The 21817-nt window shown below is 43.4% G+C and overlaps 1 protein-coding gene across 1 annotated transcript in view; it reads right to left on the bottom strand.

Annotated features, from left to right (window-relative positions):
* The window catches only part of Yap1 (Yes associated protein 1), a 110178-nt gene that overhangs the window by 46755 nt on the left and 41606 nt on the right, over positions 1 to 21817 (bottom strand). Inside the window, exon 2 of the mRNA XM_008848679.2 lies at positions 17407 to 17522. Within this exon, the coding sequence (XP_008846901.1) occupies positions 17407 to 17522 (116 nt within the window). The remainder of the gene's footprint in view (positions 1 to 17406; positions 17523 to 21817) is intronic.

Here is a 21817-nt window from a genome sequence, read left to right as displayed (position 1 = left end):
TAAAGGGCAGACTGGGTAACATTTTCAGCAATGCTGACTGATTCTTTCAAATTCTTGAACACTTTGAAAAGTCAAAAGACAATAATCACTTCATCTCAATTCACATATATGAACTTTCAAGCCAGGCAATCAAGTGTGCAAAAGATGTGGGACCCTTTCAAAGCTAGACTACCATGCCCAATTTCCCATACCAAAGCCTTTTGAGGAAGAAGATAAAGATTAAAAATTAAAAACCATCCTTGTAGGGAAGGGAAAAGCCAACATCTTTAATGGGATGTAAAGAGGGTGAGAAATTCAAATTAGGATCAGCAAGACCCAGCGGTAGGGCAGTTAAGAAATGAAAAATTAGAATTATTTGTCCTCACGGAAAACACAATTTTATGTAAGATTTGCTAACACTGTTTGATAAACGATGTATCTACCACTGTGAATAGGAACGCCTTACAGCATTTTAAAAACAAATAAGACATATAATGATACTGAAGGTGACTCAGCTTCCTGATCTTACCTAAGAACTCTCTTGCTCTGGTAATAACTAAGGAAAATCATTTGCAACATCTACCCAAACAAGAAAGTCTTGATTGCTCCACAAGTCAGAGATCAACCTCTCTGCCGCACCTTCCCGACTCAGGAACAGAGCAGTCAGGAAGGACACGCAGAGCAGCCTGCACACACCCTGGTGAGTGGCTCGACGTACAGGACTATCCACAAGTAGTTTCCCTAGAAAGTTGATTCAATGACCTTCTAAAGGGAAGCAACTCTGAAACCTTGGCCAATTTCAAATGAGTCATAAAGTGTTGTTACTACACACGAGGCACACTTCTACATTTCTGCAAATATTAACTCATTTAATAACCCCACAATGTAGGTGTAATTATTATACCATCGCTTAACAGGTGAAGAAACTAAGGCAAAAAAAAAACAAAAAAAAAGTTATCCTGCCCAAGCTAACAAGGGGCAGAGCTGGAATTCAAACCCTGGTACTCTACTGCTAGAACACTGCGGTCTGACCAACAGCAATCAAAAGCTGCAGCTTATCTTTAAATTTGTTCCTGTTGAAACTCTTGTAAGAATCTCACAACAATGGGTTATGCAGACTACTCACCTCTAAAGCCCATACAAGCCAACATACTAGGCCTTCTCCAACAACTGTGCACTGACATTCACAAAACATCTCCCCATATTTTGAACGGTTTTACTCTTGTGCATGTGATATCGGTGCACATGTGTTCATGAGTATGTTGTGCACATGGATATGGAGGCCACATGTCAACCTCAGGTGTTTTTCCTCGGGCATCATGCACCTTGTTTTTTGAGACAGGATGTCTCTCTGAAGCTCAGGGCTTGATAGTTCAGTTCGGCCAGCTGGCTGGCCGGCCCCAAGGATCATCTCTGCCTCCCCAACACCAGGACTACAGCCCCCTGGCTGCCACCACACTAGGCTTTTTCCATGGGTACTAGGGATCAAACTCAGATCCTCACGCTTGTGCACTCTATCAACTAAGCCCTCTCCCCAGCCCCCAATGGGTTTGTCCCTCAAATAAGTCTTTAATGTTAACTTTCACATTTCTAAGATTAAATTTTTTAAAAAACATTGACTGATGTGGTAACAAGACACCTTTAATCCTAGCTCTCAGGAGGCAGCGCTTGTGCACTCTATCAACTAAGCCCTCTCCCCAGCCTCCAATGGGTTTGTCCCTCAAATAAGTCTTTAATGTTAACGTTCACATTTCTAAGATTAAATTTTTTAAAAAACATTGACTGATGTGGTAACAAGACACCTTACCTTTAATCCTAGCTCTCAGGAGGCAGAAGCAGGTGACTCTTCTAAGTTCAAGGCCAGCCTGGTTTGCAAAATGTGTTCCAGCCCAGCCAAGGCCACATAATGAGACCCTGCCTTCAGGTAGCCCTAACTAGCCTGGAACTCACTATGTACACGAGGCTGGCCTCTGCCTGTCTCTGCCCCCCTAAAGGCATGCACCAGCTCAGCCAGCCCCTCAATGTTTTTATTAGCATTGTCTGTGTGCCATGGAACACATGTGGAGGTCAGTCGACAACTCTGTGGAGTCAGTTCTCTCCTTCTACTTTTACGTGGGTCACTAGCTCATGTGGCAAGCACATTTGCCCACTGAGCCATCTTACCAGCCACCAAGACTGAAGTTTAGCAGTAGTTTCCCATCTGGTCTTAACTACATCATCACACTCTGTACTGTCAAGATCACCTTGGCTCACTTCACCTGGGAAAGTGGCGCTCTAACCAGCTCTTCCTAAGCATCACAGGAAAAGCTCTCAGATCTTCGGTAGTTCATCCGGTATAGCCAGGCACTCCCTAGCATCAGACAGGTACCCAGGCACACATCACCCGATGCTCTATCCTCCATGGCCGTTTCACTCCGGCTCACTCAGTCCTTAGTTCAGTGGCTCAATTGTCTCCTTGTTCCTCTAGGACCCTTGTACCTGTGCAGGCCTTATCTTAGCTACCCGCTCATCCCTTGCCAACCGGAAAGCTACTTCCTCCTGATGCCTGACCCTAGGTTTCTTCTTCTGTGACACCTGGTGCTTTCCCTTTGGTAAGAGGATTCCATTGCTTTAGTGACTCAATAAGCTACCCATGCAAGTGGTTCAAGAGCGTAGCTGATCCACTCTCGTCTGCCCCGTGCCCTGCCATCTCTGCAAGCATCCTCAGCATTGGCTCCCCAGCCGGCTATAGCCTCTCTTGTTCTTAACCCACTGAAATTCTGCTCTTATGACATATTTTTGTGAAGCTTTTCTCAGTTCTGTCCAGCTACTAAGGCTCTTTGCCACCTTTGCATTAAAATTGTGCTGATTTGGATTTCTTGGATTCTTAGGACACAGTCTCGTGTTAACCTACAGTGAATTTAACTGTAAGCCACGTAGTTGTATTATGGGACGATTTGCCCAGGATATAGAAAGAGTTTACTATTCCCCTCTAGTGAAAAGATTCAACACAGCTGCTCAGGACAAAGGTGATGACACTTAGACAGTGACTGCTGCCAGGTAGGTTTGTAGCACATTCTGTGGGCTTTGTGCAGACTTTTTAAATATAGAGGAACTAAAATACATAGTCACCTGACTTCTAGTTTTATTTACAAAGGGGTTTTCTATAAACATATTTCCAATTAGCATGCTGCATCAGATAAGCCTTAAACACTTCTGAGAGAACACTGCTCACACTCTAAAATCGTCAGACACCCAAGAAGACAGTGACAAATCTAAAGAACTTGAAATACCATCATCAGCTTGTGGCTTTAGTAAGGTAAATATGGGACTCGCTGAAGTAAAAGCAGTTTATAGATTAAGTTTTGATCAAGGATGATTTTTTTTTTTATCCTGACTTTCAAACTAATCCATTTTTCTCTGGGCAAAAACAGCTGAAGCATGCAGCTTTAAGGTGTCAGTCTCAACTCTCCATTTTGCTGACACAGGGTCTAGATGTACCCAGGCTGGCCTTTAACTCCTAGGTTCAAGGGCTCCTTCTACCACCTCAGCTGTCTGAGCAGTGTTATTTTATATATAGGCCTAACAGTCAGAATCTAAAACTATTATATACTGATAGAACCTGCTCTAGCAAACAAATACCCAGGAGCAGTCGGCCCACCCCCACTTCCAGAGTGCTCATTAAGGCCTATGGTCACTAGAAAATTCTTTCATCAAACTTCTAAAACATATTGATGCGCCTGCCCCAAACTGCTTCTGCACCACAGTGGGCAGTGGGGGAGATTGGCAGGAGACTCTGGACCCCAGAGCTGGCTTAGGTTAGAATCCTGGCATTTCCTTACATTCTACTGACTTGCACACTGTGGGCCTCGTGTTCTCTGCACATTATAGACAGTGCATGACTGACTCCAAAATCAATTGTCTACATCCCTCTCTCCTTACAGACTTCAAGCTCCTGACGTGGAGAGCTTATTTTCTTCTTGTTTCCATAGGGCTTAGCAGTGCCACACAAACCCAAATTTTCCTAAGCTGAAATCATTAAAAACTCAAATTCAGGCTGGCAAACTAGCTCAAAGGAAAAGGGTGCCTGATCCCTAGGAGCACATGGTAGAAGGAGAGTGCCAGGAACCAAGAACTGACTCCTGCTAACCCGGACACCTACACTCACCCCCACAAAGTAAATAACGTAAATATAACCAACCTACAAAGAACTTTATCAGAGGAAAGAATGAATGGTCTTGGTTAAGTCACACACTTTCAGATTCTTGGTTTCCCACTCTATTTTTTCTCTGAAATTAAAGATTTTGGAAAAAAGTAGAAAACATTTATTCTGCAGCATTTTTATACATCAAAGTAAGATCTTATGGACTAGACACTCAGTAAATGTTCCATTCTGTCCTAAAATACAAATAATAAAGTAGATCTGTCAGGCTGGGGATGTGGAGCTCGGTGATGAAGCATTCATCTAGCATGCATGAGACTAGGCCCTGCGTTCAATCCATAGCATGCGCCCCATCCCATAAAGTTATGCAAAAGTAGTCCTCTACAGCTTTACATGTAGACGGTTCCAGGTTCCAACCCTGCAGTCCAGAAATGCAGCATCCCCGCCCCCTAGTCCTCCTGAAGGACAAGAGTCTTCACTTCGACATACCTCCAGATGAGGTATGCTCTGCTCCAGAAGACTGAGGCAATGTGTGTGGTGTCTGTGTGTATGTGTGTTTGCATGTGTATAGGTGCAAACATGGAGGCTAGAGGTTGATGCTGGATGTCTTCCTCAGTCACTCTCCCTCTCATATACAGAGGCAGGGTCCCTGTCTCCATCACTGAGCACGGGGGTTACAGGTGTGCGGCCACATCCACCTGGCTTTTATGTGGTAGCAGGGTGGGAGGGGCGTGTCTTAAACTGTGGTCAATTTTGCCCATTGAATCGTCTACATGGAACATTCTTTCCCTCTCTGCCATCTCTCTCCTTGAGTTCCCCCAGAGCTCAGCTCCACAGACATCAGTTATGCAGGCTACACTCAAAAAGCCCAGATCACTTTAACTCCTTTATTTTTCCTCTCCATTTTAACACAGGCTGTCTGTTTTAAACCTAGTCTCATGATTTAAATAGTGGCTAGCACACAGTAGGTGTGCATTGGCTGAGGGAAGGAATGGATCTCTGCTCTGTTGAGAAGCCCCTCCCTGCTAGGCTCCTCTACCCAGCCCCCTGCTTGCTCAGCACATGCAGCTGCCTCACTCACTGTCATGACAGGCTATAGAAAAGGCTTGTCTGGTTTCTGCAGCCCCGTGACCATCATAGAGCCTAGCAGAAAGGATGGCATTTGATACTTGTTGAAGAATTTGGGAAGGAAAAAAAGCTAGTTGTCTCTAGGTAAAACTATAAAGACTGTCTAAACTCATTCCTCTTTATCCTTGGATAAACTTCCTTCAAGGCCAGTCCACCCAGGGAGCCCAGGAACAGGCAGCTCTGCAGATTTCTTCAGCACAGCTCGACTCTCACATTAAAAAAAAAATCTTTGACAATACACACATGTGGACAGCAAAACTTGATCATGCCCACTCCCCACAGACCTTCCCATCACAATTCCCTCCTTCCACCTTCATGTCTGTCTTTTTTCCCCTCCCTTCCTTCCTCTGAGCCCAGTCAGTGCCACTGCCATGGGCATGGGTGGGTCTGGGGTCAGTCACTGAAGCATGGACAGCCTACCAGAGGCCACGCCCTAAAGAAAAATGCCTCTCCCTCCCCCAGCAGTCATCTACTGTCAATAGCTCCTCAGCTGGGGGTGAGGCCTGGTGAGCTCCTCCCAAATCAGTGCTGGAATGTTGACTGGCTTGATCTTGTGCAGGTCTCGTGAAGGTAACCACATCTGCTGTGAAGGGATGTGTACAGTGTCCAGACGTCAGCGTTTAACAGCTCTCCTCCCCATTCCTCCAGCTCCTACATTCTTTCCACCTGCTCTTCTGCAATGTTTGCCTAGACCTGGAGGACCAGGGTTTGCCTCAGGTGTCAATCTCAGATTTTAACTTAATGAAAGTGGCTTAGAGTTTTAGTAAGTTTGCTTTGTTTAAGCAAAACAATGAGCTCATTGAGACTTTAAAGTGCATAAATAATGTAATCATCTTTCGTTACAACTTTAATCCAAAGCTGAGTTTTACCAACTTATTAACCACATTAACATCGAAGCGGAGCACTATTTTGGAATTCCGCTACTGTTGCAGGACTTAGTCTGTTTCCCTCATGCTGCCTATATATGGCAGTCTGGATGCCATTTTTGAAGAACTAGCATCTTAATCTTTTGAACAAATACTCCTTCTATGAGTCACAAAATTACTGTAGCAATAGAGTAACCAGAAGGATTTAGAAATCAGTGGAAAAGACAAAAATAATACCCCCAGCATTTATCAAGAGAAGAAAACAGGCATTTTAGTCCTTTCATGTAAATAATCTCTCTCACTCTCTGTAAAGCTACGCAAAGTTTCCAAAACATCTACAAATAATCCTGAAGAAAAAGTTTAACAGATACTTCTACTTTTTTAACCCTTTTGTCTCATAACTCATTTCCCCTTGGGAGCTGGCTGCTGACATCCTGCGTCTGAACTTCCTGCATGCTTCAGCGTTCCCTCTTCTTAGTGGGCTGGTTAACTATTTACAACCTTTCTTTCCTTAGGTGCAGTATATGTAACTCTCAGAAATCAAATGAACTTTACCTTCAAAGACTCCTGATACATTTTTGGAAAAGACGTTTACTATGTGTGCTCTAAGATCAGGTAAAGAGAGCTCAACAGTCTTGGGTTTCTATCTGCCTCCTTGATTTGGGAGCTGATTGCTAGCAGAACGCACTACCTCACCGGCAACAGTCAGACATCAGGATACGTGAACACAGTTCCTCTCCAAAACACTAGAGGGGTCAATTCCTTTGGATTTCATGATTCTCAAACTGAAAAAAAATCTTTTTAAAAAATGCAGCAAGGGGCTGGGGAGATGGCTCAGTGGTTAAGAGCACTGGCTGCTTTTCCAGAGGATGTGGGTGTTTGGTTCCTAGTACTCATGTGGCAGCTAAGAACCATCTGTAACTTCAGTTCCAGGGGACCCAACACCCTCTTTCTGACCTCTGTGGGCATTGCTCGACTCAAATACACTTACAAATATTTTTAAAATAATAAAAGATTAAAAACAATATAATAAAAATAGTATTTTTAAATGCAGCAATATATCTAACACATGCCTGTAATCTCCAAAACATGGAAGATGGATGGAAAGGGTCTTGATCATGGACCCTGTCTAAAAACAAATAAGAGGGGCCAACAAGATGACTCAGGGAGTAGGGGCACTTGACTAGACTATATAGATGACTATATACAGACTGTTATGTAGGATAATTTCAAGATGACTCGGAGTAGGGGCACTTGACTAGACTATATAGATGACTATATACAGACTGTTATGTAGGATAATTTCAAGATGACTCGGAGTAGGGGCACTTGACTAGACTATATAGATGACTATATACAGACTGTTATGTAGGATAATTTCAAGATGACTCGGAGTAGGGGCACTTGACTAGACTATATAGATGACTATATACAGACTGTTATGTAGGATAATTTCAAGATGACTCGGAGTAGGGGCACTTGACTAGACTATATAGATGACTATATACAGACTGTTATGTAGGATAATTTCAAGATGACTCGGAGTAGGGGCACTTGACTAGACTATATAGATGACTATATACAGACTGTTATGTAGGATAATTTCAAGATGACTCGGAGTAGGGGCACTTGACTAGACTATATAGATGACTATATACAGACTGTTATGTAGGATAATTTCAAGATGACTCGGAGTAGGGGCACTTGACTAGACTATATAGATGACTATATACAGACTGTTATGTAGGATAATTTCAAGATGACTCGGAGTAGGGGCACTTGACTAGACTATATAGATGACTATATACAGACTGTTATGTAGGATAATTTCAAGATGACTCGGAGTAGGGGCACTTGACTAGACTATATAGATGACTATATACAGACTGTTATGTAGGATAATTTCAAGATGACTCGGAGTAGGGGCACTTGACTAGACTATATAGATGACTATATACAGACTGTTATGTAGGATAATTTCAAGATGACTCGGAGTAGGGGCACTTGACTAGACTATATAGATGACTATATACAGACTGTTATGTAGGATAATTTCAAGATGACTCGGAGTAGGGGCACTTGACTAGACTATATAGATGACTATATACAGACTGTTATGTAGGATAATTTCAAGATGACTCGGAGTAGGGGCACTTGACTAGACTATATAGATGACTATATACAGACTGTTATGTAGGATAATTTCAAGATGACTCGGAGTAGGGGCACTTGACTAGACTATATAGATGACTATATACAGACTGTTATGTAGGATAATTTCAAGATGACTCAGGGAGTAGGGGCACTTGACTATATAGACTATATAGATGACTATATACAGACTGTTATGTAGGATAATTTCAAGATGACTCGGAGTAGGGGCACTTGACTAGACTATATAGATGACTATATACAGACTGTTATGTAGGATAATTTCAAGAGTAGGGGCACTTGCTGCCAAACTTGAAACCTGAGTTGATCCTCAGGACCCTCACAATGGAAGGAGAAAATAAACTCCCAAAAATTGCACACATGAACACACCAGAATATTTGGGGGGTAAAAAGAGGGAAGGAGAAGGGTAGGAAGGGTGAAAGAGCAGCGCTATAGGCGTGGATACCCAGCTACTGAAAAACAAAGCAACCAGGTGCAGGGGTGAGTGCCTGGAATCCCAACACTGAGGCCGGGGCAGGAAAACAGTACGACTGAGGCCAGCCAGGACTGCACAGGGAGACCCTGTCTTTAAAAGTAAACTATAAACTCATTTCAACAGAACTAATTTGGTACCTTGAAGAAGGAATGGAGAAAAAGTGGTAGATGGCATCCAGTGATGTCAAGAGTGATCCCAGCAGCGCAAAAGGTTGAGCAAAGGCAGAATGAAACAGGCCAGCACTGCCCAACAACCCGTCATATGCAGCCAGTCAAAGCCTGGTGTGCACTGCTGTGCACTGGCCCTCTTAGGGTTTAACAGGGCATCACAAGAACTCCAGTACTGGAGATTCAAGACCATTGGCAAACTGCTTGGACATTATCTTTGAGTTACCTTTTCTAATTCAGCAAGATATCTGCACTTACTGAAGTGACAGGGACTATTCTCCTGAGGAGGAGGGTGCTGGGGAACAGTGCTGAATACAAAATTTTCTGCATGGCTTTGCAAGTACCTGCCGTACACCCCCAGACCATGAACTATATTATCAAGTAAGACTGGTGGCTCTATCTGTATTACTAACCAGTTTTCAGGAACTCAATAATCAAATAAATGAAACTAGACAGTGGGTTTGCAGCTTGGTGGCAGAGTGTTTGTCTGAAACGTGAGGCTCTGGGTTTGACCAATGGCACAAGAAAATAAAATGAGCCAATGAATTCACAAACTGAGTTTCTTCTTTTTTTTGGATGCATGTAGCCCAGGATGGCACTGAATAGCTAACTACATAGCTGAAGTTGGTCTTGAATGTCTGCTGTTTCCTTCTGCCTCCACTGCCTTAGCGCAAAGATCACAGCCATGTACCAACAGCCTGGCCTTTAAACAAGCTTCGTCAGGGCTATTTATACTGAAACCGTGTTTTAAGGGTTGTAAATTTTTTTTTCTTGGAACTATGTAGAGCAGGCTGTTGAATGCACAGAGATCAGCTTGCCTCTATCTCCTGAGTGCCACCACCTGCAAGGGCAGTAGATTTTCAACTACATGATATAGATATTAGACTGCTAGCCATCTTCCCTCCCTCCCCTTTCCAAGCTTTTCTTTGTCAAGCAATCTAACTCAGAGTCTCACTCCCAAAACCTAGCCTGTCATCATTTCTCAAGTTACCTGAATTTCTGTGTGGGGAAAGGAGGGGGGGAAAAAACTAGCCATTTTGTTTGAAAACTGTAAAAAGTTATTTATTTTGTGGTAGGAGCACAGGAATACGAATGCGATAAACCACCTCCTCACTGTGCAGACTGAGGGCTTCCTTACCATTTTATTTCTGCTTGGGTTTTACAGTAGTACAGTCTTGTCCTGTATATTACAACTTCAGACTGACAAGTTTCATCTTAAAATAAGCAAGAGCTTTCAGAAGAACCAGGAAAAGAGGAAAACTGTATTTATATTTAAACTGAACTGCCGTATCAAATAGAAACGCTAAGTAAATCTGAAGGCCAAAAATGAACTCACTACTTGGATAAAAGCCTGTGGCCTATATTTGATCACAGAAAGCAAAGATAAACACGGTCCCAAAGACAGAGTGACAGATGGTTTAAATTACTTTAAATGAAGTAATACTAGCTACCAGCAATCACAAATTGTTAAATTATAAAATATCAGATTGCACTACTTCCACATTATATATGCAAGCCATCAAACAAAGCACTCTGATACTGCGGATATTTGTAACTATGTGCCCACCATGGGACTTGGATTCTCACACTCTTCACAACTGCTTTGAGTTCACTGTTGCAACTGTGCTGTAGCATAAACTTTTAAGCAAAATTCTCAAGCTAAGAAACTAAGATACAGTAACTTGTCCAAGATCTCAAAGGGAGGGCCTAGAGAGATGGCTCAGCAGTTAAGAGCACTGGCTGTTCTTGCATAGGACCCAGGTTAAGTTCCCAGTATTACACAGTCTTAAGTCATCCACAACTCCAGTTCCAGGATGTCTGACACCCTCTTATGGCCTCTGCAGGCACTGCATGCACGTGGTGCACTTACATGCATACAGATAATATGCTCATACACATAAAATGAATCTCATAGGCATCAACAACTAGGATTCAGACCCAGGTCGGCCCAACTCCAGAAGCCAGGGACTGTGAACTATAACACCTGAAGTAGGAATCACCATCACCTAAATGCTGAGTTTTGCAGCTCTGCACATGCTACCTGTGTCTTTGTGTAGGTGTGGGACTGTGTCTTGCATATTATGTGGAGGCCAGAGACTGCTGGGAGGGGGTATTTGATCATCTTGTATGTTGAGGCAGGTCTCTCCTTGAATCCAGCGCTCACAGACACAGCCAGTCTAACCCTCAACCCCCTTCCCCAGCCAGCTCTCGTCTCCACCACTGGAGCACTGGGATTACAGGCAGGTCAGCATGCCTATACCCACCCAGCTTTTAGTTCTGGGGACCTGAACTCCACCCTCAGGCTCACACAGCAAGTGCTTTGCCCACTGAGCCATCCATCCCCCAACACCATCTCCATGCTTTATTAAGCTAAGAACCTGTGTTCTGCCCAGCATCACTGTTCATGATCTCAGGGTGTCTTCTCGGCCACCGTGAGGTACTTCAGGTGCAGTTTTCTTTTTTAAAATATTTTATGTTTTGGTTTATTTTTGTGTATGAGTGTTACGCCTGTATGTCCTGCAGTGCCCTCAAAGGATAGAGGAGGGCACTGGATCCCCTGGAACTGAAGTTACAGATGGTTGCTAGCTACTATGTGGGTGCTGGGACTCAAACCCAGCTCTTCTGCAAGAGCAGCCATGTTCTTAAGCACTGGGCCCTCTCTCTGGCCCTCTGTGCAGTTTTCTAGTAACAGAAGTGTGACATGCTATAGCACTAGATGAAAGTGGAACCAAACTTGCATTTTAAGAAAATGGCAAAAGGAAAAAGCTATTGCTAAATTAACCCAGCAAAGTGCTTAACAGGAGAGGGCAGCTGGCAGGAGTTGGCTCTCCTTCTACCTTGGGCCAGGCGGCTAGCGCCTTACCCGCTAAGCTGCCTCTCTGGGCCCACTTGCTGCTTCTCCCAGCAGCAGTGCCTTCAAAGCAGCTAGTGCCTCCACAGCTCCTGCTTGCTGCCTCCAGGTTGCAAACATTCCTAAAAAGACCAGTTAGCACAGAAGGCATCACTTTTGTTGCACTTCTCAAGTAAGTAGTCACTTCCACCGTGTCCAATCCTTGACCTGGAACAGAATCATTTCCTCTTAAAGATCTATAAGAAACATCCTAGTTTGTTTTTCTGCTGTGATAAATGCCGTGACCAGAGGGCTGGAAAGATGGCTCAGCAGTTAAGAGCACTTGCTGCTGTTGCAGAAGACTTGGGTTCAGTTTCCAGCACCCACATGATGGCTCAACTACCTGTAACTCCAGCTTCAGCAGACCTACTGTTTTCTTCTGGCCTCATCGAGTACTGAATGCATGTGGTGCACTTATATACAAACAGGTAAAACATTCATACATGTAAAATTTAAAGAAAAATCTTGAAATGCCATGACCAAAAGCAACTCAGTGGAAGAAATGGTTTATTTCAGTTTGTGCTTCCAGGTCACACCACTGAGGGAAGTCAGGGCAGGATCTGAAGGCAGGGAGGACTCTGCCCACTAACCCCCTGGCTGGCTCATGCTCTGCTGGTGTTCTTACATAGCCCGGGGCCTGCTGCCCAGGGATGGTGCCGCCCACAATTAACCACGACAGTCCATTGCAGACACGGGTCAATCTGATCCAGGAAATTCTTCAGGTGACGTTCTCTCCTCTCAGGCTGTGTCAAGGGGACAAAAACTAACCGGGACAGAAACTGTACTTGGGTCTCACTAGAGAGTACACAGCTGCCACACACCAGTACTGCTTTCCAGAGACAGAAGCTTCTAGACTGAATTGTATTAAAGGATATTATACCTATCATTTTATGTGGGCTCAAGGTTTATCAAGATTACAGTTCCCATGGGCCTGGGGGTGTGGCTCCGTGGTATGGCATGTGCTAATTATTAGCATGACCAAGGTTCTGGGTTCAATCCTCAGACCCATAAAAGATTACAGTTGCTGTGACATTTATTCCAAAGTGTTTCAACACTGCATAGGATGCCCTTTACTCTGAATAGCTGCTGAAATGGAAGACAACAAAAATGTTCTTTAAATTTAGACCAAAGCAGCCAGGAACGGTGGAGCACACCTGTAATCCCAGCACTTGAGAGATGGACCTAGAAGGATCAGCAGTTCAAGCCTCAGCTACATAGTGAGTTCAAGAGCAGCCTGTGATACAGGAGACCCTGTCTCAAAAAGCAAACAAAAAGGGCTGGGGTTGTTGCATGGTAGAGCACTTGCCTCACATCATTGAGGCCCCAGGTTCAATTCCCAGTACTACCAAAAACAGGAAAACAAGCCCTGGCAGGAAGCTCACACTCCCACATCACCAATGCTAAGCGTCTGGGGACTCAATAGCCATTTGCATTTTTATGACACATTCAGAATAATCCTGGCTTAAATTTGTTTCATTCTGAGAATTTCCATAAATAGTGGGCCCCCGTCATCCCTGAATGCTCTGTCTGTGGATTGATTCGTAATCACAGATGAAAAATTAAAGGAAAAAATTGTGTCTATATTAGTTATACAGACATTTTCCTTGTCAGTATTTCAGAACACAGCATAGCAACTGTTCATATGGTCAGGTACATAGTCTAGAAATCATTTAAGGTACATGGGAGGATGTGCCTAAGTTATCCACAAACATTCCTCCATTTTATAGGGGACTTGAGCATTTGCGACTTTGATGCCCTGGGGCAGAAGCCTTGGTACCAATCACCTATAAAAAGCTATCACCTCTAAACCTAATATAATAGTCCACTCTCATTTTGAAAACAATTTTTAAAGGTAACCTGGGGCTATCCTGAAACTTGCAATGATCCCCTGTGCTCCTGCAGTGCTGGGATTATAGGTATGTGCCGTCACAAGGCATTCACTGTTAAATTTTTGATGACACTTTAACTTTCATACTTTTAAACTTTGTTTCAGTGTAGCTATCAACTGTGCCCTTCGCTAACTCACTGCATGTCCAACCACATCCATTAAAGGCAATGACCTCAACGTTCTTTCAAGGACAGTGTCTTTCACTAGGAACAATCTCTGTATACGTACCACCTCGCCGTGCTTCCGGAGGAGCCCTATATGGTCTCCAGAGGCGTTGGTCCTGTGCTTGTTTGCTTCCACTGAGGCTGTCCTCCTCTGTCACTTATCACAGGCATGGTTTACAGAGATTAAGAACATGGTATCTTAAAGGCTGGTTAGCAGATTCGGAATCTGACTTCTGTCACTTCAAAATCCTGTGTATTGGGGAAATTTGCTCTAGGTTTTTCATGTGGAGCTAATAATGGGACCAGACTAAAGGCCACTTCGAGGATTAAAGACATTGTAAATGACCTTGGGCAATGCCTGGTGCAGACTTGTTACCATGACTACTATTAATAATATCTTCTGCTTGAGCCTCTTTGGAGGTTGACTTTCCTAATTTACTTCTTACTTCCAACCCTGGCATGGTCGTTTGTACTCCCCCTTTCTTCACCCTCTGCAGACTTCCCCAAAACTGCTGCCACCCAAACTGTATCTCTTCTAAACGCAGCTGTCAGTGTTCAGCACCACTAATTTATACGCAATATGGAAAAGCACTGTATTTTACAAACAAAACAGGTGAAACACAACATCCAGTTATTTTAAAACCCATCAAAACTATGAGGCTGGAGAGATGGCTCAGTGGTTAAGAGCATTGGTTGTTCTTGCAGAGGACCCGGACTTGAACCTCAGCACCCACATGGCAGCTAACAACCATCTGCAACTCCAGTTCCAGGGGATCCAACATCCTCTTCTGACCTCTGAAAGCACTGCATGACACAGATGTACTTAATACACATGCAGACAAAGCACTCATAGATGTTTACAACAAAACAAAATAAAACTAACCTCATAAACACCTTCAAAAATACTTTTATTTGTTCTTTGATGATTTCATACAATGACTTCTGATCATATCCACCCCAACTCTCCCCATCCAGTCCCTAAACTGAAAATGTACCCTTGATTCCAAATATAAACTTTATGCCCAAATTTTCTCCTCTTTTCCTTTTATTTTTTTGAGACAGAGTCTCACTATGTAAGTCCTGGCTCATTGGAACTCTCCAAGCAGTCCAGTTGGGCTCTGAACTCACAGAGAGAGTCTCCTGCCTCTGTCTCCCTAATGCTAGGATTCATCTCTCATTTTTGAGGCCATCAGAAAAATGCAATAGGAAAAAAAACAAAGTTCTTAAAGGAAGCCCAATCAAATAAGTTAGATACAAGATGTCTAATATTCAAAATAAGGAAGTATTCCTTACTGAATTCCAAACTACACACCTAGATGGGAATGCAAAAAAAAAAAAAAAAAGTGAATGATGTTTTTTGGACAGTAATATAAGAGAGACTTTGCAACTTTTATTTGAAAACTAGTGATAAGAAAAAAAAAGTTGTCGCTGGGCGTGGTGGTGCACACCTTCAATCTCAGCACTTGGGAGACAGACACAGGTGGATCTCTGTGAGTTCAAGGCCAGCCTGGTTTACACAGTGAGTTCTAGGCCAGCTGGGGCTACGGGGAGATCCTGTCTCAAAAAGAACCCCCCCAAAAAAAAAAGTTTTCAAAGTAAAATTATCAATAAAAACAGATTTTCACCTTTCAAATTTTTAATATTTGAATTAAATTTCATATGTAAAACAGATTATGAGACCACACAAGCATATTCCTATTATAGGAACTTAAAATGAAGACTTAAGGATTAATTCTTCCTCAGTAAGTTTTTGATGAAGCTCAATCCCAAATTCTGCCTTGTTCTTAATTTTCAGCCATTATTTACTTATGTATATTGAGATAAGGTCTTACTATATAACCTCTGGCTGGCTTGAAACTCATTGTGTAAACAAGGCTGACCTCGAATACACAGAGATCCACCTGCATCTGCTTCCTAAAGGTATGTGTCACCACTAGGGGCTAAAATCTGTTTTGATCCACCCAAAGCTGAGCTAGGGAAGGGCGGAAGCATACCCACCCCCACTGTCCCATCTCACCTCTGAAAACACGCCTATTCCTGCCTCTCTGCCTCCAATGGCCCCAGCCGCCCGACCCTCAACAATCCTCTTCCATAGGCTGCTGCTAGAAACTCATTACTGCTGCAATCTATCATGGGTTTTCCGACTAGGGAAGATGGACAGGCTGTGTACAAGAAAGCCAGTGAGATATACCAGAGCTGTCACATCCAGAAGCCACTATATCCCCTGCCAGGGCACCCTGCAGGAGTGTAAAGGGGCAGGCAGGGGTCATCAGAAACCCAGCCCAGAAGAAGGAACACATTGTCCTATGTGTACCAAAGTACTAATGAGGTATCTGTGACCTTGGTCCCACCTAACAAAGGAGAAAGGGACCTGAGAGTATTTGGTTAAGGAAAGTATGAGCTTTTGCTTAGTACTTAGTCTAATGAAGTTTTATATGTATGGCATGATTTCCCTTAATATCTTCCCTCTATCATAAGAGGCAGCTCATTGCTTCTGATAATACAGGTAAGAAAAACTGCAGTCAAGTAAACAGCCAAATAATTCAATCTTCAGGCTCAGTTTTTTTTTTTTAAAAAGTGCAGATGTGTTTAATGACACATGCTAGATCTAGAAGGGGGCTCTCTGGGGTTCACAATATACTGCCCCAAGGTGCTTTCAGGGTCACACAAGCATCTGCTTTAAATGAGGTTACAGGTATGGTGTTATGCTGGACAAGAGGATGGAAAGTTTGAGGCCAGCTTCCCTCTATCAATCAATTAGACCCTGACTCAAAAACAAAACAACAACAATAACAAAAAAAAAAACGGGAAAAAAAAAAGAAAGGTTAAGAACACTACAGCTGGAGTCTAACACTTCAATGACTTAAATCTGTTTGTTCTTTTTCCTCTTTACGGAGACCAAAAAGGGAAAAAGGAAAAAAAGAAACTTCCAACAAGATGACAAGATGTGGTAATTTCAACCCAAAGATCCCAGACAGAAGAAAGCGGCAAGAAAACACAAGCCTGTTCATCAGGCGGAGGCTACATAGTAAGTTCAAGATCAGCCGAGGCTGCGTGAGACCTACCTTAGAAAATGTTAAGGGGGGGGGGAGCACATGGCAAGATGGTTTAACAAATAAAGGCACTTGCTGCCAAGCCTGACAATCTGAGTTTGATTTGAGGGTTTCACAAGGTGGAAGCAGAGAACTGACTCCCCAAAATTGTCTGACTGCCAGACATGCACCACAGCATGCACAGACACACAATAAATAAAATCAAATAAACATGATTTTAAAACACCAAACAAACCCCACAACCACAGCATGATTAACAAAATTGGAAACCTGAGACACCCTCCCCTTCAGAACCAGAGCTCTTATGACTGCTGCTTTCCATGACTAGTGTTATGGCTAACAACTCACCAAAGCCGGCATTCCACACATTACTTTGAAATGTCTCCAATGACACTGGGTAGAACATTGCCATCACTCCCGCTCCAGTTTCCCTAGAAGAACAGGTTTCCAAAGAGCATGGCTGTGGCCAGCGTGGCACTCACCTGAGGCCGAGTTCATCAGGGTCTGCGGCACTGCTGGACTGCTGGACGTGGGGACATTCAGCTGCGAGAGCATGGCCTTCCGGGGGTCCTGCCATGTTGTGGTCTGATCGATGTGACTGAGACAGAGTAAGGCAACACATTAGGGGAGCGTCACCATCCTAGGAACAACATCCCTTATCAGAGAAGGTGCTGGGCACTCTGGACAAGCAGAGCACCTTCCCTCAGTGCCTTGCTCCAGCACCAGACATTCCTCACCCAAAACCAGTCCACAGATTTTTTACCCTGAGATCCTGAGTGCAAGACCCGGAGAGATGACAGCACTCGGGAGGCAGAAGCTGGCGGGTCTCTGTGAGATTGAGGCCAGACTAGGATTTGCTTCTGATTCAAAGATAAAGAAATGTCTCAAGCATCTGAAATAGCAGTCTGAGTAAAATCCAACATTTGCAAGACAAATGCCTTTTCTCTTAAAGCTAAAAATAACAGATTAAAAAACAAAACAAAACAAAACAAAACAAAACAAAAAAAACAGGGACTCCTGGAGCCCCAGCTGGCCTAAACTCACTATATAGACCACGGTGGCCTAGAACTCACAGAGATCTGCTTCCCTTGCCCGGCTACAACAGCAGATTTTTAGGAAACACAAACCCAGAATCCATTTTTAAAATGAATACTTCAAAGCCAAAACACAATCTAAAATTTCTACTCCAAGTTTTCATGTTCTCCTGACTGGAAAACAGGGTTTCTACCACACCATCTTCTAGGCTTTAATGAATATTCTCCACATTGACAACTTACCTGAGGTATTTGTATGTGTACAAATTACTTTACCCATAAAACTGGGGATGGAAATAGGGCAAGAATCTATGAAAAACTACAAGGCATCTAAGCACAGTGCCTGGTAATGAGTGGTCAATGCACACCGCTTTATTTTCCAGCAAAGTCTCACTGTTTTCACAAAACAAAAACTAAAAATACCATTACCCAAATGAAACTATCCTGAAATAACAGCCATAAAGGTACTCAAAGATGTGAAAGCCAGCTACTACCCAGTGATAGAGGAGTGGTTAAACAAAGTTTCAGACAACACAAGAATATACTTATTAAAATGAGAAAGATTTGTAATAGCTTTTCTTTTTAACATTTTCAAAATAACCCCAAATTATTTTTATTGCTGAAGTTTCCACCTGATTCCTCTTCAGTCATCCCATAATCTCTGTGTAGCTGGCAAAGCAGGAACAACGTCCTGTGTCAACAAGACAGGATGTAGTATCACCTAGAAGATGAATCTGTGGGCCGTTCTGTGAGGGAGTTTCAAGAAGAGCTTACTTGAGTTGGGAAGACCTATAAACATGGGCAGTGTCATGCCATGGGCCGGGATCCTGGACTGAGTCAAAAGGAGAAAGCAAGTGAACTCTCACATGCATTTCTCTCTCCTTCCTAATCGTGGGTGCAACATGACCAGATGCTGCTCAAGCTCCTGGGGCCTTCTTGTTGCCATGCAGTGTAACCTCAAACTTTGAGAGAAAATAAACCTTTCCTTCCTGCCTTCAAGTTTCTTTTGTGTGGTATTTTGTCACAAAGAGAAAAGTAACCAACACACTGCCGTTATCACAAAATGAACTAGAATGCTGTCTCCTTAGAAGCATTAACGCAGCAAGACAAGGTCACAGCTATGGCTAGAAAGGACCTCAGTGCTCTGCCTGCAGGGATGGGGGTGGGGGAGTTTAGTTCACCACCAAGCAGAGAGGATGAAAACAGGAGACTTTATGCACTTAGTAAGGGCAAGGGTACCTGTCACTAAAGGGCCACTGCAGACCAACTACCAATGTTAAGAGAAAACATACATTTCTTTGATGGAGCACATACTTTCTTTTTGATTAGCCCCTTTTCTTTCAGGACTCTGATCTGCTCTGTACCAGCAACAGCAGGTTTAGACCAGAGGGTAGGACTTGGTCAAAGTTTTGCTTTCTAACTGACTTATTAGGAAAATCAAGCCTCCATCAGGCTCAGAATTGACCCTTTTCCTTTTCAATTCTGTACATAAGGATCTACCCTCGAACCAACAGATTAATCTTAACAAATTGTAGGTCTTTTCCCCCCTTAAAATTTTTTTGTTGCTGTTATGTGGTGCTGAGGATGCATCCCAGTGTACACTCAAGCGGCCCACCATTCAGCTGTACCTGCAGCGTCCCCACTACCCCAGATAAATGACACACCCCCAATCTTAGGACTCACTCCAACCTTAGGAGAGACTCACTCCAACCTTAGGAGAGACTCACAATGGTACATGCCCTCCTCGCTGTGGAACTCTGCTGCTGCACACACTTCAGGTGGCTGTGATGTCCTTGTGTTTCCCCAGCAATTTCAGGATAGTGACAAGAATGTCATCATCGAACCTCTGCCTGCTGGCCTCAGGTACATCTCAGGACTTACATCTTACAGGTACATACTGAGCCGCACTTCCTAAGGGCACAGCTCCTCCTCGGATACTGTGTGCCCAGCTGCTCCACAGTGCCTCATTTCTACCTAACCTTTTGAAGACCAAGGTGCCTCCCTGTAGAAAGTTCCTTTGAGAAAGCCAGGCTGTCATACATTAAAACCCCAGCTATGGGGATCAGGGAGATGAGTCAGCGGGTAAAGTGCTTGCACAGCAAGTATGAGGTGCTGAGTTCAGATCCCAAGCACCCATGTAAAACAGCGAGTGTCCGTGATCCCAGAGCTTGGGGGGAGGAGGCAGAAGAGAAGACAGAAATAGGTGGACCCCAGGAGCTCACTGGTCAGATAGTCTAGCCAACCAATGAGATCCTGGCTCAGTATTCCCAAAAAATTCCGGCCCCAAATACATCCTGTGTAAAAAAAAAAAAAAAAAAAAAAAAAAAAAAAAAACAGATTAAAAACAATAGAAATAATCCAGCGCCAACCTCTGGCCTCCGTATGCATGCACCTGCACTCATGCATATGCAGATACACAAACACACACTCACAAACACACTATACACACATACAAAAATTAAAAGGAAAAAGTAGCCCAGCTATGCCAAAAAGTCTGGATCACGTTGCCAAGTTTTAGGAACCCGCTTTGTCCTCCCAAAGGGAGAAGGCTGATTTACTTACTTCCCAGGGTTATGAGGATTAAATTCAGTACCATACTTAAAGCAACTAGGGGTGTGGCTCCTACAAAAGGCCCTTGAATATTTTCCCTGATCCATTCTTTTGCTGGCCTAATACTTAAAATAGCAAAAATTTTAGGGCAGATGGGCCACAGAGGTAACTAAGAATGATGCAGGAGGAGTAGGAGATGGCTCAGCATTTGGGAGTAGGTACTGCTCCCCCAGAAGACCCAAGTTCAAGTTCAGTTCCTAGCACCACATCTGGTGGCTTACAACTCCCTATAACTTCAGCTCCAAAGGATCCAACGTCCTCTTCTGGTCTCTGAGGGCACTTGTACCCACGTGCACATACACATGCATACATAATGAAAAAGAAAATAAATACGGTAGGAATTCAGTCACTGTAGGGCAGCAGGTATAAGGGCATTCAGACCCTGGTTTTCACCTGTTAGGTGATAGAAAGATTCAATGGGTAGACACCAAAGGTTCTCAGTAAGGAACAGAAACGATAAAAATATTTCTGGACCATTAATTTACCCTATACCAAGCTACTAGCTTAGAAATAAGAATGATCTAGAAAAGAAATCAAGCAAATATAGACACGCTGGATCCTCAAAGAACAGCGGAATTATCTGAGAATAAGAGAAGTATTAACTGTGGGAACTGTGGGGCAGAGACTTCTTTTTTAAGACCTAAGAGGATCAACTCAGGAATCAAGGCAAAGAATAAGCAAGGAGAGCCACAGCCCAGGCCAGTATCCTAACACATTCTTCAAATTCTAGGTTGTAAGGCTGTGAGATGTTCAGCAGGTAAGGCACTTGCCTGGCAATCCGACTCCACAAAGTTGCCCTCTGACCTCTACATGTGCACCATGATACTGGTGCACACAGACAGACATCATGCACACAGACACATACATAATGATTAAAAAGAAAAAATTCTTGGTTGTACATTTAATTGTCAAACACTTAATAGATAACTCTTATTTATGAAGTGCTGAGCACACAATGGGGTTTACAGTAATAAAAATTTAAAAAGAAAATCTGGGCTGGAGAGGTGGCTCAGTGGTTAAGAGCACTGACTGCTCTTGCAGAGGACCCGGGTTCCATTCCTAGCACCCACATGGTGGCTACAAACCATCCTTAACTCCGGTTCCAGGGGAATCCAAAGCCTTCTTCTGACCTCCTCAGCATTGCACGACATGGGTGCACTCACATACGTGCAGGCAATACATTCATACACATAAAATAAAAATAATAATACATAAAATATTTTTAAAAATAAAAAAATTTACAGCCAAT

Source organism: Nannospalax galili, unplaced genomic scaffold (assembly GCF_000622305.1).
Source record: "Nannospalax galili isolate Female #2095 unplaced genomic scaffold, S.galili_v1.0 scaffold824, whole genome shotgun sequence".
NCBI lineage: Eukaryota > Metazoa > Chordata > Mammalia > Rodentia > Spalacidae > Nannospalax > Nannospalax galili.
Note: the sequence above shows the minus strand (reverse complement) of the source record. Positions and strands in the feature narration are given on the sequence as shown.